The 16,692-nt window shown below is 42.4% G+C and overlaps 1 protein-coding gene across 1 annotated transcript; it reads right to left on the bottom strand.

Moving 5' to 3' along the window:
- Window positions 1-9,220: 9,220 nt before the first annotated feature.
- Window positions 9,221-16,106, bottom strand: NPTX1 (neuronal pentraxin 1). The gene is made up of 5 exons (XM_081936563.1): window positions 15,590-16,106; window positions 15,020-15,227; window positions 13,894-14,138; window positions 12,761-12,940; window positions 9,221-10,594 (listed from the first exon to the last, which is right to left on the bottom strand). Exons 1-5 carry the CDS (start codon window positions 16,037-16,039, stop codon window positions 10,373-10,375), a joined length of 1,305 nt encoding a protein of 434 aa, XP_081792689.1. The 5' UTR covers window positions 16,040-16,106; the 3' UTR covers window positions 9,221-10,372.
- Between the last annotated feature and the right edge of the window lie 586 nt (window positions 16,107-16,692).

Raw genomic sequence — 16,692 nt, 5'->3', positions numbered from 1 at the left:
TGCATAAATTCCATCCATGAACATAGCATTTAAAAAGTAAGATAACCCACTGTCCAAAACCATTCAAAGCTTAATTCTGCCACTTATTTCTTCTGTTCTCAAATTTAAATTAACTTTAAGTTTTTTATAGGCAGTCTCTTTTAAAACAGCAAAAATTCCTCACCAGCTGGAAGCACTTTCTCTTTCTGTATCCTTCTGTTTTGGAGCCGCCCCAACTTCATCAGCTTAATGGCTGGATTTTTTGTCACCCGCTTGAAGAACTTCTCTTGGATCCATCAGGGACTTTGCGATGTCCCTGAGATCAGCAAGATGTATTCTTCCTGTTCACCATCTCTGCGGGACGGTTTAGGTCCGATTGGACCACCCAGCGGCAAAAGTATCAGCTGTGGTCTCGGTGCATCGAGACCGCATGTCCGTATCATTGCGGCGTTGGCTCCTCCTCCCTCAATGTATGTTTCTTATTTGCCCTGCTTTGGCTCCAGTTCAATCACTACTCCTTGCCTGAATTAACAATTAATCATTAAGAAAAGAGACGTGCAATTTGATAGTAGTAATGATGATGTTATGTTGAATCATTTCTTTATATATCCAGAAGTGACTGCACTGGTCACTTACTAATCCTCCTCCTTATGAATAGATTATGACAAGATGTTTAAGAATTGCTCCCTTCTTCTTGAATACAGGGCAAAATAACAAAAAGAAAGAAAAGAAAACAATTGGAATAATGGAATGCCACAGGGATAGTGTCGACAACTATAAAGCATAATGGAAACATCATAGAATGTATTGCAAGCAGCTAGAAGTAAAAAATGCTGAGCCTTTAATATGTACATGCTTTGAAGCAGAAAAAATGTGTATGAATCCTAAAAGGATTATGTTCAGAATTTCAAAAGTCCTGACCTGATTTTGATTTATTACTAATTAAATGCAAGTCTGGTATTAAACACCAGTTCACTCTACCCGTTGATGAATTCTGACATGAATCAGATTTTAGACCACAATTGAGCCCCCATTTTTAAAAAAACTGCCCAGGTTTATGGCCATTACTATACTTCTGAAATTCAGTTCTACAAGTTGACTATGTACTGAGAAGAGACACAGTTCCCTTGTCTAGTTTTTTCATTATTCAATTTCAATAGATTATCCCTAGATTCTAATAGCATGAGAAGGGAATTTTTTTTGCCTTATGTATCTCCCTACTTCCTCCCCATAATTTCTGAATCTTGATTATATTTCCCATTTCTTTCTTCTTCTTCTGTTACTAAGCTTGATCAACTTCTTCTGTGTTATTTTCCTCCTCAACTGCTCCAAGCCTTTGATTGGTCTGCTTAAGCTTTTCAGTATAATTCCAGCTCTATGATAGCCATTTTGAGGTGTGATAAAGAGAAATATTCACAGTGTGCTAAATGGGATTGCATCACCCATTTATATAACGATATTACATATTGGCTGTTTTATTTTCAGTTCCAGCAGCTGCACACTGAGCTCTCTACTACACTATCGCTCCAAGATCTCTGTGGTGACTGCTGCTTCAGATGTCTATGTGAACTTAAGTGCAATATGAATGTTTGTATACTTTCCTGCTAGAAACGATGTGCCAAAATCCTTCTGGAGCTCATCGCTGTCCTTGTTAATCTCTCCACCCTCACAGAACATTGGAAAGTAATTATGTAATGGGACATGGCATTCTGTCTATCTGTCCGTCAGCAGAATAACTCTCCCCAAACAGTTCAGAAGAGCAGAGCAGGAGAACTCAACAAAAGAAAAGTTGGGTTTGAGGGTAGACTACATCCTTCCATGCATATCTGCTGGAGTGGCAGTTGGGCAGGAATGATGCTGACTCATCCATTTTAAACCCCTTTCTTTCTCCCAGTTGACATCTCCAACTGCATTGTGCTTCACAGAGTGTGCACACTCACATACCACACAGAGATATGCAACCTGTGAAGAAAGGAGAAACATGCACGCACACACAGACTCAACAGAATACTTCATTACCACTAAGGAAATACAGATTTCTCCCATACTCATAGCTGGGAAAGGATCTGAAAAGCATTTCAAAAGCCATGCTCTGCATGCTTTCCCTATGTTGTTAATTTTATTTTAAAAAAGTAAAAGTTCCCTGAATTGGGAATAGAGTCTAATTGTGTTCGACTCTAGGGCAGTGGTGAAATTCATTTTTTTTACTACCTCCTGTTCTGTGGTCGTGGCTTGGTGGGCGTGACAGGGGAGTGATACTGCAAAATCCCCATTCCCTGCCCCAGTGGTGGGTTCCGGATCCCGTTGCAATCGGTATGGTGCAATGGTGCCCGGCGTCTACCACATGAATGCACGCAGCATGTGCTCGCACATGCACAGTGCGGGCAGGCATCCTTACCTCCTGCGATGCTCTGTGATGCCTCTGCGATGCTCCAGCTGCTCGGCAGAGCATTGCTCAGGTGCCATACACTCTGTGCACGAAGCACCAAAGAGCTCAAATACAGGTAAGGATGGCGGGCAGGCAGGTGAGCCCTCCAGAGCACAATACCGGAACGGTACCCGGTGCTCCCGGCAGGCACCAGTACGCCCATACTGGGGTGTTCTGACCCCCTCCTCTTGTATACCAAGACACTCCGACACAAAGTCTCTTCAAAGATGTTTATTGACATACAGGTTCCACCTTGGCAGCAATCCAGCCTGCCAAGGTCAAGATAGCACTCTGGGCAGCAATCCAGCTACAGCGACACCCCTTGGCAGCAATCCAGCTACCAAGCTCCAGATAATCACCTTAGCAGCACTCCTGCCTGCCAAGGTCCAGGGAACAGATTGACAGCAATCCAGGTAAACCCTTTAGCAGCAATCCAGCCTGCCAAAGTACGACACAGATCTGAGCTTCTCCAACTCCAATGATCAGTTGATTCCTGCAAAGGGTGTGTCCACAAGCAGTCCCTTTATAGTCTGGAGAGGAGTCTAATGATCAGCAGCTGAGAGCCATTACCTCCTGTAATTGCTCAATTGCTCCTTACGCCGGGTAGCACGTCAGTAACGAGCATCTAATAGCTCACTGCTGATGTCTGACTCACTGTCCTGTGACTCCTCCCCACTGCTCCAAGGCATGACATCAGGAGCCCCCTTCCTTTGGCTTTCACCCCTGCTCCATGCCTCCGGCGCCCCCTGGTGGCCAACCAGCCTCTCTGCACCCTGCTCAGCATCGGAACCCTGTCCAGGGTCCCCCACCTCCTCTTGTGCCGACTCAGAGGACACCTCGCTGTCGGAGTCTGGTGGCAACTCCAATGGCTCCTGCTGGGCCACAACACTGGGGTGTACCACCTGCAACCCACCACAGCCCTGCCCACTCCTGGGGGAAGGATATTGCAAAATCTCCATTCCCACTCCACTCTGGGGGCCAGCCAGAGGTGGTATTTGCCAATTCTCCGAACTACTCAAAATTTCTGTTACTGGTTCTCCAGAACCTGTCAGAACCTGCTGGATTTCACCATGCTCTATGGGCCTTGGTTCATCTCTCCAGTGTCGTCCAAAGCTGTTTCTGTGATCATGTGGCCAGAATGACTATAGGCTGAATGCCATTACCCTCCCATTGAAATATAGCAATAGCAATAGCACACTTAGACTTATATACTGCTTCACAGTGCTTTACAGCCCTCTCTAAGCGGTATACAGAGTCAGCCTATTGCCCCCAATAATCTGGGTCCTCATTTTACCCACGTGCGAAGGATGGAAGGCTGAGTCAACCTTGAGCCTGGTGAGATTCGATCTGCCAAATTGCAGGCAGCCGGCAATCAGGAAAAGTAGCCTGCAGTACTGCATTTTAAACCACTGCACCACCAGTGCCTATTAGTCTACTTGCATTTGCATGTTTTCAAACTACTAGGTGGGCAGGAGCTGGGAGAAGTAACAGGAGTTCAATCCATCGCACAGTGCTTGGGTCTTGAACTGCCAACAGACCAAAAGTCTTAAGTGTTTAGCTCTCCTAAATAATCTTGCTTTTTAAACACACATGGCCACTTTATCACTCATCCCTAACTAACACTCTAACTCCACAATATGATGCTTTTTGAAAAACCTTTTTTGAAACACCTCTGAGAGTTTGGAGAGATTGAATGTTTGCAGAAGCCACGTTGCTCCTTATCTATTCTTTTATCTGTTTGGCAATTTCATCATTAATAATGCTTTCTGTCCAATTACCCAAAAAAGTTACTATGCTAGCCATCTTTTATTTCCCGAATCCCCCATGGATCTCTTTTTAAAAAATTAGTGATTTGTTGGTAGTTTGATTGCTTTCCATTTGTGAAGAAGACTGTTGCAGGGTGATCGTATGACTCCATAATACCTTGGAACAATTCAGAGTTTTTCCCTTGCATTTTTAGCATCAATCTTCTACTGCAAAATTATACAGTCTATTTTAGTTATAACTGAATAGTACAAACACTGGAATTGGAGCAGGGAAAATTTCCCTCGTTGTTTCTCTCACCAAGGGGATGAAATTGAGACTCTTGTGGTTTCTTTTAATCATCTCTTCTACCTAAACTTTAGAATGCTACATTGTACTGCTGCCGACCTTGAAATTCTGGTCACAGGTATCCCAAACATCTATGGGAATAAATCTGTGCGCTGGTTCTCTGGAACTCCTGAAACAAGATTGAATGTCTATAAATAGGAGGCTGGCTCTCTTTCCATTTCCCTTGTTTATTTATTTTGCAAACAACTCTTTAAAAAGAAATAGGGCAAACTCCAATATCAAAACTCTCTGAAAGAGGTGTTTTGGTGGAATTATTTGCACTTAACTGTGAAGAGCCCAGCTCCAAGATGTTGTTTCCCTGACAACCAGAAAACAGAAGGCAATGAAAATGGGAGATGGGAGTTGACTTTTGGAAGATGTCATTATCTGTGCCTGTTAAAGCAGAAACTGATGTGTGGTCTCTGGAGGCTTATTTGAGCAATATGGCTTTTGTCATCCTAAACCGCATTTTAAGGGTCATTTCTTCATTGTTTCCCATTTTCATTTCCTTTTTTTGTTATTTCCTGGTGAAGAAGGTAAGTGGTAACTTGGTTTTCTTAGGTAAAATGTATCTCTCTTGTGATCTAAGTGCTAGGTCTCTTAGAAGTAGAAAAGATAAATTTTAGACTCTAGATAAAGGTTATTACTAAGTCCTACTCTTGTATAGCAATAGCAATAGCACTTAGACTTATATACCGCTTTACAGTGCTTTACAGCCCTCTCTAAGCGGTTTACAGAGTCAGCATATTGCCCCCAACAATCTGGGTCCTCATTTTACTCACCTCGGAAGGATGGAAGGCTGAGTCAACCTTGAGCCTGGTGGGATTTGAATTGCCAAATTGCAGGCAGCCGGCAGTAAGCAGAAATAGCTTGCAGTACTGCACTCTAACCAATGGGCAACCGAGGCTCGTAAACTGTACTACTTCAGAAATGTAGGGGCTGTTCTGCTCTTACTTGGACTTGTAGCCTGCAATTCTGTCTCACTGGCCCCATTAACTAGATCTCACTAGCTGATGGAACTGCTTCTTCTACTAGAATATGACAAGACTGGAATATGACCCAGTCAATGTGCATCAGAAATCCATGCTACAAGTCCTCTAAGATCACTAAGACACAGAAATGGAAAATGTCTGAAATCTTGATCCCCAACCTACTGCAGCATGGGGTAGAAAACGACCTCCCCCCGATATTAGAACTACTGTTGATCTCCGCTCCTTCCGTAAGAAACTCAAGACCCACTTGTTCAAATTAGCTGGCCTGGCTCAATTGTAATTGAAAGCAAAATATAGTATAATTGAATCCTGACCTTCCTGGATGGCATTTTTAAATTTTTAAATTTTGGGGTTTTAAATTGGTTTTAATGGTACTATTTTAATTTTTGTAAAATAGTTTGGTTTTGTACGGACTGTGTGTTTAAGTTGGTTTGTCTGGTTTTGTGTGTTGCTTTGTTATTCTTTTTGTATATTGTCTGTACACCGCCCGAGTCCCTTCGGGGAGAGGGGGCGGTTTATAAATTAAATAAACTAAACTAAACTAAACTAAAAAATACACCGTGGGAAAGTGCAGGAGATGCAATAGATCAAGGCAATTAATAAAAGCAGAGACCAAAAAAAGTCTGCAAAAAATTGGTACTAGAACAAAACGCAACAAAAACAAAGAAAAAAAATGGGACAACCCAAATGTAGACAGAAGAAATGGTAGTGAATGTTCTGAGCCGGTCTTAGCCTTTTGGCCTGGTGTTGGGGGTTGCACCTCTTTGGCAAGGGCTGGTTTTGCAGATGTGCTGCAGCTCTGCGGAGAATCTGAGTGGGAATCTCAGCAACTCCTTCCCAGAAGCAACTCATTCGGGAAAGCTGGCAGTGACCCAGAAACAGTACCCAGTGTAGAGGTTCTTCCGGGCAAAGAAACTAGGTGGGGAGGAAAAGGAATGCAACGCGTGTCTTTCATCGTTTGTTTTATTGTGTAAAAATAAACTCGACAATTCATGTAGTTTCAGCAATAAAATGGAGGGAAAAGCATGAAGAACTAGTAGAAACAGTGCATTTTAAGAACTGCTGATGTGTTCTCTGGATGTCAGATATAACAATAACTCTTTCAAAATCCAATAAAGACTAATAGCAAGAAATAGGAAAATATACAGCTTTGGTTAACAGAATGATAACTCAAGAAACATACCATCTTTCACACTGTACAGTATATACAATTGTAACATTGTCCTTTTTTTTTCTTTATAGGGCAAGTGGCATGCAATTTGGACTGAGTTCATTGACTGTTTCATGATTTTCCGCCCCCCTCCAGATTATACTGAAGAAAGTGTCTTATAAAGTTCATGAGCAGATTGATCTTACAAGGTACAATTTGGCTGATCAGCTTAAAAGAGCACTGTATAAGGAACGCTGCTGTATGGTGCTATTTAAAAGAAAGCTATTTAGAGGGCTTCTTTTGGTGGGTCTGTCCAGGTGGGCTTTCTTTCCCCTTAGCTCTCTCGCGTACCTTTTTCAGGTGAAGGGCTGCATGGCCCTCTTCACTCTGTGACAAGCGGCAGCCTTGTGTGAGTGCATCCTTAGCCTTGAGTTGCTTCTCTGCCTAGCCAATTGCACATGCATTTGCCACAGCTTTAGAGTTACTCCCAAGGGTTTCACATGCCTTACGATCCTCTCCCTTTCTTCCCCAGGGCCGAGGAAAAAATGCCTCGACCACGTTCAAAAAAAGGGAAAGATGATTGAAAAGGCTGAGGGCTGCAATAGAGTCGTACAAACCAGGAAGTCTCTCTTTCTTTCTTTTTTCTTTTTCTTTTTTTACAGAAACCCCTATAAAACATTATATATTTCAAAATAAACTTTCTTGTTCTGTTTATCCTTCCTCTGAAAGGTTAAAAGTATTTTTCGAGGGAAATACCCGTTTATTTTCAATATAGTCTCTTCTAATAAAAATACCCTTTTCTTGATAAGTAAACTTCTTTTTTTTTAATACAAGAGATCATGAGTGCGTGCAAGTGTGTGTTTAAACAGAAAGCCTGGACATATTGAACAATAGATAAACTGTCACGGGAAGGTGAAATGGTAATTCAACTAATCTCACACTTAATCTGTGACTTTAAGCCTTCTTTGCAAGTAGGCTCCTTAGATGCAAATAGGACTGACTTGTAATTATGCATGTTTGGAATCAAATGGCAGAAGGAGGCGGATTCACTGACTGCCTAAATAGAGGACACCTCATACGAAGGGGGTCTGTGCGCGCAAAACCAAGGCGCCTTTTTTTGCCAGCGAAACCCCTCCCTAGGAATGTGGTGAAATTGTCAGACAATATTTTCAGGAAAACATGTGTGCTGCTTGTTTAGTGCTTGTTTTGCTTGTATAAAAGGACATCACCTGAGAGAGGAGTGAATTATTCAGTGCAAGAGGGAACATCAATTGTATTAAGCAGTAGCCTTGGATTGGGGCACGGTGGATCTGCTATCTAGTCCATGTCCAGGAAAGCAACGTTGATGCTGAACCTGGCATGGAAGAGTGACACCCCAAAGTGACACCAGCAGGACAGCCCCAAGGACATGCACTTCGGGAAACATCGGTTAGTCTGACCCAAATGCTCAGTGTTCGTTGAACAGCAGAAGGGCATAAACGGTACCTGTTCAGAATCACTCCCGTGCTGAATGGAGAACGCTAGCATCCCAAAACATTTGGGGTAAGAAAAACATGCTTGAAAGAAACAGTCCCCATTGATTTTGAATGTTAACAAGTTCATTGCTCGTCTTTTAAGTGGTTGGTTGTTTTTTTTAAGGTCATGCTTTTATCAGGGGGAAGAACATGGCATGAATAAACTGCCTTTTCTCCAGCCACACCTGACCTCTACTAATGTGCTTGAATGATTTGTTTTTAAAGCATCAACTATTGCATGGCAAACGCTCCCACAGCTCTGCAGTAACCCATGCAAGGAGGCAAGCATTAGATCGAGGAAACACAATTGAGGCTCCTACTGAAACATGCAAGAAATGGCAGTGCACCCTTTGTCTCCCTAAAAGCCTGCAGAAATCTAAGAGTACCATAAATGGGAACCAAAGCAAGGAACACCACTGAATTGCAACTAGTTGCCACTGAAGATGTGTGTGTGCGCGTAGGGGATGTAGGTTCCTTTGTCTAAACAAAGCACAATCCCCACAGGAGAAGACAACCAAGATGCCTTCCTAGTCTTAGGCCCTTTCCAAGATACCGTATCCCTTAATACGGTGGATTTTACAACAGAAACGCACTTTGACTCCTTCACAAAAGTTTGCGAAGGATCTACTCTTACATTCAGGCCAAGTTTTCTTGTATGCTTCAAAAGTACAGCACAGGGTTAGTTAGTTCCAAACAGATTCATGAAATGGCTACACAGCCATTCCTTCCTCCATCCTCTGGGTCTACGGAGCAAAACCAAGACTGGCCCTTCGCTCGGCTTCTTAGCTCTATTGGCTGAAATGCGTCCTTCCCACCATTCTTTTTCACCTCTCAAAAAGAACAAATGAACACAGCATCTGACACGGGCCCCTTTAGGGAAAAAGTCCAAGCAAGGCTCATTGTACTAGGCGATACTGCCCCCTGCAATGATGCCCTATATATACGGCTACAAACAAAATTCTCAGTTCGCAAGTATGGCCATGGAAGTCAGAAGGTAACCACATACTTTGGTTCTGACTCCTGTTCCTCCCCGCCCCTCCCTCCCCCCCCCCAACAACAAGCCCTTCAGGTTTATGGCTCTTAGAGTAAAGGAGCAAGGGTGTGGAATGTCTCAAAGGGATGGGGAAACGACCCCCCTCTCTCCATCAAATCTTCCATTGGAGGTCCAAGATGCATTGGTTTTGGAGGGGAAGAGTTGGCTATGAAATTGAGAAGGGAAAGTCAACCCAGGAAGGGGTTTGGGAATCCACTGCCCTCTTCAGGCCACAGAGCTTTGGAAGAAACAGTAGCTGATGGCTCTCTCTAGACTTCGCATAAGCTTGATGGCTAACAGAGGCAGATCCCCTTTAGACTCTAAGCAAAATAAAGGCAGTGTAGGAAAGCAGGCTGTTTTACAGCTGCACTGGCATGGATAAGCAACAGCTGCTCCTACATATTATCCCAGACCTGGACAAGCCATCCAGGATTCTCAGCTTGGCAATGCTCCCGAGTCTTACCTGTACGTTTGACAGATGGCTCTGTCCTATTCTGGCTATAACCAGTAGTGAACACCACCAGTGAGGACCTGATCGATTTAAGGAAAGACACCATTCCCTCACCTCATCTCCTTTTCCAGCCTTCTTATTCAAAAAGCTTTTGCCATCCCGTTTAACTCGGAAAACTAAATTGTAAATACAATTTCTTTTTTAAAAAATAAATCAATTATTACCTGCCTAGAGGAGAATGGCTGCTTAAAAGACATCGAGTAGAGTAGGAATAAATAGAGATCACCTTTAAAAAGTATATGCAAATGAAGACAGATGTGCTGAAAGAGTTGCACCAGCCCAAAGGCACTCAGGCTTCAAACGAAGTTGGCAAGCCAGAAAAATCAGACCATTCCTCTCGTGACGTCATAAATCGGTGGGAGGAAAGCTAGGAACCTTCTTGGTGGTGGTGGTTTTTTTTTTTTTTGCCAGTTTGCAAAGTTCCGGGCGAACTTAGAATGGTATCAAGAACTCCATTTACATTTCCTAGTTTCCTAGTCTTTCCTCCCCCCACCCCCCACAATAAAATACTGGTTCTTCAGGACAAGTAATATGATTTTCGAAAGTGACAGAAAAGAAAAAAGAAAAAGAAAAGGAAGGCAAGTTGTCTGTAAAACGTTCCTGGATGAGAAGAATGTCTGTTCACCCGGGGTTGAGTGGATCTGGGAGAGTGACAGGGGAAAAGAATGGCAGATTTAGTTGATCTGACGGCAGGCTTCAAATGTCCATTTGGTGGCTCCACCGTAAATATCAATGTTAGTCTCAGACCAGGCTATGACACTACCAGGTAGGGCTTTGGTGCTGCAAGTAGCCAGGTTGTAGACCTCCCCTGGGGTGAGCTTTCGATCCCAGATGTTGAAGTGGGCCAGTTCTCCCACAAAGGCCTGGGTGGCATCAAATCCGCCACCAAGTGTATCCTTGAATGGAAAAAAACCGAAGATCAAAGGTTTGAAAAGGTCATTCTCTGCAAATAGGTACAGCGTCATGTACTCAAGGTGCTTTTTCCCTCTCCAGAGAAGGAACATAGCATCGACCATACTTAAAACCTGGTATAATAAACACTTGAAATGAGCCAGAAAGCTTTTTGGGTAGCAAGGAAAGGTCAGCTAAAACAGACTGCATTAAAGAAGCTCAATAGGAAATTGAATAAAGTCAAGAATATTCAGTCACTGAAGTGCATTTTCTGTAGAGTATATTTTCAAAACTAGAAGCTTTGGTTACAAGTTCTAATATTGCTGGTGTGCCTCGAAGAGTGGAGATTGTTCTCAAGAAGACCCATCCAATTGCTATTTCTTTGCTTAGTAATCACCTACAAGAATTGCTTTTTCAATGCCCAGATTTTTAAATAGTTATAGATTGAATCGTCATTCTTTTGCACAATCTCTAGTTGGCTATATTTACTTTTGTTCTTTCTGACGTAATTTCATTCTGCTATGTAATAATGTGTATCAATATTTCCAAACCAATTCCTAAAACTTTTAAACTTATATGTATCCACATCTGAAGAAAGTTTATTTTTCAAATAAGGAGTGGTAGTGGTGAGGAGATCAAGAAACAATAATTGAATTCATGATTCATGAATTCATTATCAATTATGATCCCCCCCCATGAAATAGTTACCGTGTCCTTCTATCTCTGGCTACACAGTTTCCTCAGGTGGATGAGTAGCATTGTTAAGGAGAATTTATCCATGTTATTTGGAAAGTAAGATAAGGAATACAGCTGCCTGCTTTTACGAAGTGGGAGGGGATTTGGGATGAGTAATTACATGGAAATATTCAGATCAGTCTGCATCTATGATCTGATGACCAGAACTTCCCAAACATAGTACTGTCATAAAGCAGAGGTGACACATTGACAGTTCTGTATAAATCCCTCTTTCCCTACCTAATATCCTCAAAATACTGTATATTGGAACTGCAACACACAGGTAGCTGAGAAATGAATGATTACAACTGAACGTATCCCAAAAGTACAAGTTAGCAAACAGTGGTACAGATTACTGGTTAGTAGTTTTGGTGCCTAATCTTATTGCAGAAGAAATCTTGAAAATATTATTTGTGCAGTGAAAAATCTATACAGATGTATGTTATAATACGTCGTTGTATGTAGAGTTGTGCATCTAGAGCTTAAACAGGTGTCACAAAAAGAAACGGATTAGTCTTCTTTAACTCCTACGGATTCTGCACTCCTCCCCATTTAAGCATTTTTCCTACCATCCCACTAGTCCACCAACCCTAATTTCTCTTCTGCTATTATTTTGAACAAAGTAAATTCTACCATCTTTAGTATTGGGGAACAAAGCTTGGAAATTCTAGCACAAGTCTGGGAAATCTATTCATACCTAACCAATAAAAAGCTGAAAGTCATGGCAACTTTGCTGCAGGAAACCTTACAATGTATGAACACAGCATGCTTTGGCTGTGAGGTATTTTGTTATGATCAGGGTCATGTTAGCACCAGGAGCCTATGACTAGTATGATCAGAGCTAAAACAAAAGAACACAAAACCCTCCAGTGCCCACTGTTTTCAATATACACACACACACATGCACAATCTGGAATTGAAGGGGATCCTCTATCAGCTTGGAACAATTCAGAAGGGCAAATCCAGAAGTATGGAATGCAATTAAGACCAGAAGGGGATGTTTTCTCCGTTTCTAATTTTTAGCACCTTTTTCACCAGTCTTTATGTGAAATGACAGCAAATTACTGCAAGAGTGAACTGACCATTATTTGCTGTAGATCACTGGGTGATCTGCAGTAGATGGACACATAATTTTTTTTAAAAGCCGTAACTATAACTCTCCCTCCACCAAAGCATATTGCAGAAATGAAAAAAATATGTGGAGGGTAGTTAGGAGGGATAGCCAGGAGTCTTTTTTGTATGTATATTAAAAGATTGTGAATGACATTCAGTTCTGGCATTCAAAACAATTTTTTGGACTTTACATTCTTTAATTATGTGTGTCGCCAATCCCAATTGGTGGATCTCAAGATTCTAGTTCTAAAAGCCCACAAGTACGACTTGCTTATCTCTGCTGCAGAAGATGGCCATTTGTTGTCATCACTGCACAACCTTACCTGTTCCTGCCCCAACACTAGGACCCCTTGGGGTTTGATCGGGTGATAAGGGGCTAGGTTTTCCCCATTGCCTCGCTGGGTGCCATCTTGATAAGCTTCCCAGACACCATCCCGGGTTGTCCATGCAATGCAGATATGGTGCCATTTCCCATCATTAATGACAAAAGGAAGCTTTGCTACCTGAGGAAAGAAAAATGAGAATTGCTGCAGATATGCATTCCCCCAAATATATTGTGCACCGTATTGGAGATCTGGTTGCTGTTGTATTTGCTAACAAGATGGGAATGCTGTCAAATCTCCATAGTAGCCATGGGACATTTTGATCTCCGGTTATATTATCTGAAGGGTAACAAACTTTTGCGATCTAAAGCAAAATGCACTTATCTGGGATCGATCCTATTGAATTTAATAAGGTTTGCTTCTAAGTAACCATGAACAGAATTGCATTTGGAAGTACAGTTTATACGAATGCTTGTTTTATGTTCAAGGACACAGAATTAGATTTGCAGGTTTAAATACCATGGCAATAAGGAAACAGATCTGAAAATATTGCCATGTATTTCTACAGTTCTGGAAATCTGAGAAAATGAGAGTTGACTTCTTCTGTATTTAAAACTGAATGCATTTGTTAAGCCTCAGAAGAATGTCTTGGGTCAGTTGGAATATATCTTGATAAATTTGGGGAGGCACAGTGTAATTGAAAAGATTAAACAAACAAGTTGGTCATATTTATGAAAATAAGTTTTCACTAAAATTAGAAGTTCTCCTTTGAAAAATGTCTTTAAAAATTACATTGTGCACAATAGCCCTTCTTTAAATGTTGGTCAAATCAAATGGTTTAATTCAGAACCATATAAAAAGTTAGTTTTATTTTAAATTGAATACATTGAAACTTAAAGGTTTTTTAAAGACTCATTTTGTGTCTTTAAAATTAGAACCATGTTTTAATACCGGCACTTACGGTATTTTTTCCCACCAAAGATTTGCAAACATATTCCTCATGTCCAAATGATATTTGGAGAACAAATGCAAAGTTTTCATTGTTTATCTACACATTTAGTGAGTAATTTGCCTCCTTTAATTTTTCATTTATTAAAATATGCTTATTTCTTCACTGAAAGAATGACACTTACCTTGTCGTTGATAAGGATCTCCATAGGATTATTACCCCATTCAATAAGTACCAACTCATTAGCTTGTCCAGGTACTGCATAAGAGAAGGGTGTGCCTACACCTGGAGATGCATTTGATTTTATCCACATACAAATTGTAAATGCATACATCTCTGGCAAGCTTTTCTTCACTTTTGCGTACATGTAATTGGTTCTCAAAGGGAAGGTCAGCTGAAATTTATCTGTTGGCCTATTATCTTTCTGACCTGGAGGAAGACAAGAAAGGGTGTTTGCTCTGTGTTTGCAGAGTTACTAAGGCTATAATGCTACATTCATTTATCAGGAAGCAAGTTTAATGAGGCTAATTGCTGAGTAGACATGCACAGTATTACAGATTGTTCTACTGAGGCAGTGCCAAAAATGGAATGAAGCTTTGCAGGAATGCCTTGATCACTTCTCAGCATCAATGCTAGCACATAGACCTGAACAGTTTAATTTTCTTTCTTTCTTTCTTTCTTTCTTTCTTTCTTTCTTTCTTTCTTTCTTTCTTTCTTTCTTTCTTTCTTTCTCTTTCTCATTATATAATGAGCCTTAAGATGGCAGTATTCAAATCCCTCCAACACATTTCAGCACACTAATCCTAATCACATGGACAGCAGTTAGAGAACAGGCTCTCTCATTTCTCTCTTTTTACTCTTAATGACTTTTTATAGCTCTATCTCTGTATATAACACACACAGTAGGAGAAAGGAATGTAAATGGATGCAGTGATTTTACTGGAGTCTGAAGGGAAAAAAATACTCTTGCTTGTTCTAGGTCACTTAGAGGAGAGAACTCAAGTCTATACAAATCAGTTATATTAAGACGTGCATTGGGTACTATCTGCTAAGACACTTCACTAGTGAGTAGTATTTTTTCCCAACATGGGCCAATACTATTTTAGACAAATTATATAAAACCTATTTATTGCCCTTCCTAATTGCATAAACTCACAATTCACCCCAAAATAGTAACTGCCGCCACTAAGGAATGTAAATTACTGTGAAGTGTGTGTTAAGAAGGGCATACAGGAGTCATGCTCCTTCCTCCAAGTGGGTCACTATTCAGAAAAAAAGCCCTACACCTATTTCGATCCAGGTTGCTTTACCTTTCTCTAAGTCAGTGATCCTTTGGTGAAGGGAAGTTAAGGTGCTTTCTATTTTCCCTCTTTCTTCAGACTCATTCTTGGAGTTGTACTTTCCTTCTTCCAGGCTGTTAATTCGAGAGAGCACTTGCTTTTCTAAATCATCAATGTTGTTCTGAAGTATATCCTTCAGGGAATTGGTTTGGCTCGAAGAATTCATCCTACTAAATTGCTGTGCAAGGGGGGGGGAGAAGCAAAGAGAGTAAGTGATTTGGGGGAAACCAAATTAACTCCATAGCATTATTTTTTTCCAGAGACTCCTCCCGAGGCTCACTACTCTGACACAGCTAAACTCATTCAGAGCTTACCGAGTGAAAGAGCAGTGCCGTATTAAAAAAGGAACAAGTCAATCTGTTAAAGAACTGAGCGATGGAGAACATTTTGAATGGGACGGCGAATGTTTTGCCTCCGATGTAGGGCAAAGCTGCCCATTAAAACAACACGGAAGCCAGCAAAGGCTGGATAACTCAACAGCGAACTCTGAAGGATCCGCTTGCCTAGATTTAAGAAATAACAGAAAGGAGAAAGTTGTACCTCCAAGTTTTCTAGCCTGATTTTGAGCGACTGCAAAGTTTGCCCAAGTTGGCTCAGTGTTTCAGCAGCTGGAGTCCGGGAGAGATCTCCCATGGTGTTTTTGGAAGAGCCGGTCTGCTTTCTGTTGGAGCCCCCACCCGTTTTAGAGTCACCAGGGCCTGCTTCTAGAGTGCTTTGGCTCTCACACCTGCCCAGTTTCGTGGTCAGTTCCCTAATGGTTTCTTTCTGATTCATAATGGTCTCTTTCTGCTGGAGCACCGTTTCCCGGAGCTGGAGCACGGTGGTCTTCATATCCTCGGTGCTACCGCCGCTCTGCATGGAAGAGGTACACATGTCCATATCCACCGGCACCGAGGTGCAGATAAACCGGGTCTGTCCAAAATTCTGGGCGCATCCTTTGAAGTAGAAAAGGGAGACCAACACCAAACTGCAGCGGACCGCGGCAAACATGACCGGCGCGAAGATCCCAAGCAACGCGGAGCTCCGGGGAAAAACGGCAAAAGGAGTTTCAGCACCATGGAACTGTCCACCGAACTGCTGAGCCGATTGCGGTACGCGGGCTGCTTTTATAGCAGGCGGGAGGGGCTACAACGCCACTGACGTCATGATAGGGTGGAATCCCTGTTTAATTGCTCGGTGCCCATCGAGTTTCCTGCTTCAGGAGGGCCAGGTCCAAATTAGAGGGACACCGAGCAGGTCTGGTGACTGCACGTACTTGCTGCTTCCCTCCTTGCGATGAATGGAACGGCGCGCAGGGACAACCTGCGGGGGAGGGGAGGGAGGGGAGGGGGCGCGGCCTGCGCACGCAGGGAAGGACCGGCGCCCCGGCCGGATGCGTAAGGCGTGCGCCTGTGCGGCAGAGCGGGTTCTTTTCGGACGGGGAAATTGATGTTGCGGACCGCGTGGTCGAGGGTTTGTGTGTGTGCGTGTTTAAACACAGAAGCGGATCTGCGGTGGGGTCCTCCTGGAATTCCCCTTCCCAACAATTCCCAGAAAGTGGCCACTGTGAAGTTCCTCGGGCAAACGTAGCGGCTGTCTGGAATTGGGGAGGGGGGGTTTGGGGGTGGCTATGTTGTGAACGAAGGAGGCAGGTGTGCTGGGTA

This window comes from Natrix helvetica, assembly GCF_964273705.1.
Source record: "Natrix helvetica genome assembly, chromosome: 1".
NCBI classification, from domain to species: domain Eukaryota; kingdom Metazoa; phylum Chordata; class Lepidosauria; order Squamata; family Natricidae; genus Natrix; species Natrix helvetica.
Note: the sequence above shows the minus strand (reverse complement) of the source record. Positions and strands in the feature narration are given on the sequence as shown.

Excerpts from the sequence above, each read along its gene's own strand:
- NPTX1 (XM_081936563.1), bottom strand. The coding sequence starts at position 16,039 with ATGTTTGCCGCGGTCCGCTGCAGTTTGGTGTTGGTCTCCCTTTTCTAC. Across the intron at positions 12,941-13,893 it reads AGATCCTTATCAACGACAAG|GTAGCAAAGCTTCCTTTTGT; the intron begins GTAAGTGTCATT and ends TTCTTTCCTCAG. Across the intron at positions 10,595-12,760 it reads TAGTGTTGGGGCAGGAACAG|GATACACTTGGTGGCGGATT; the intron begins GTAAGGTTGTGC and ends TTTCCATTCAAG.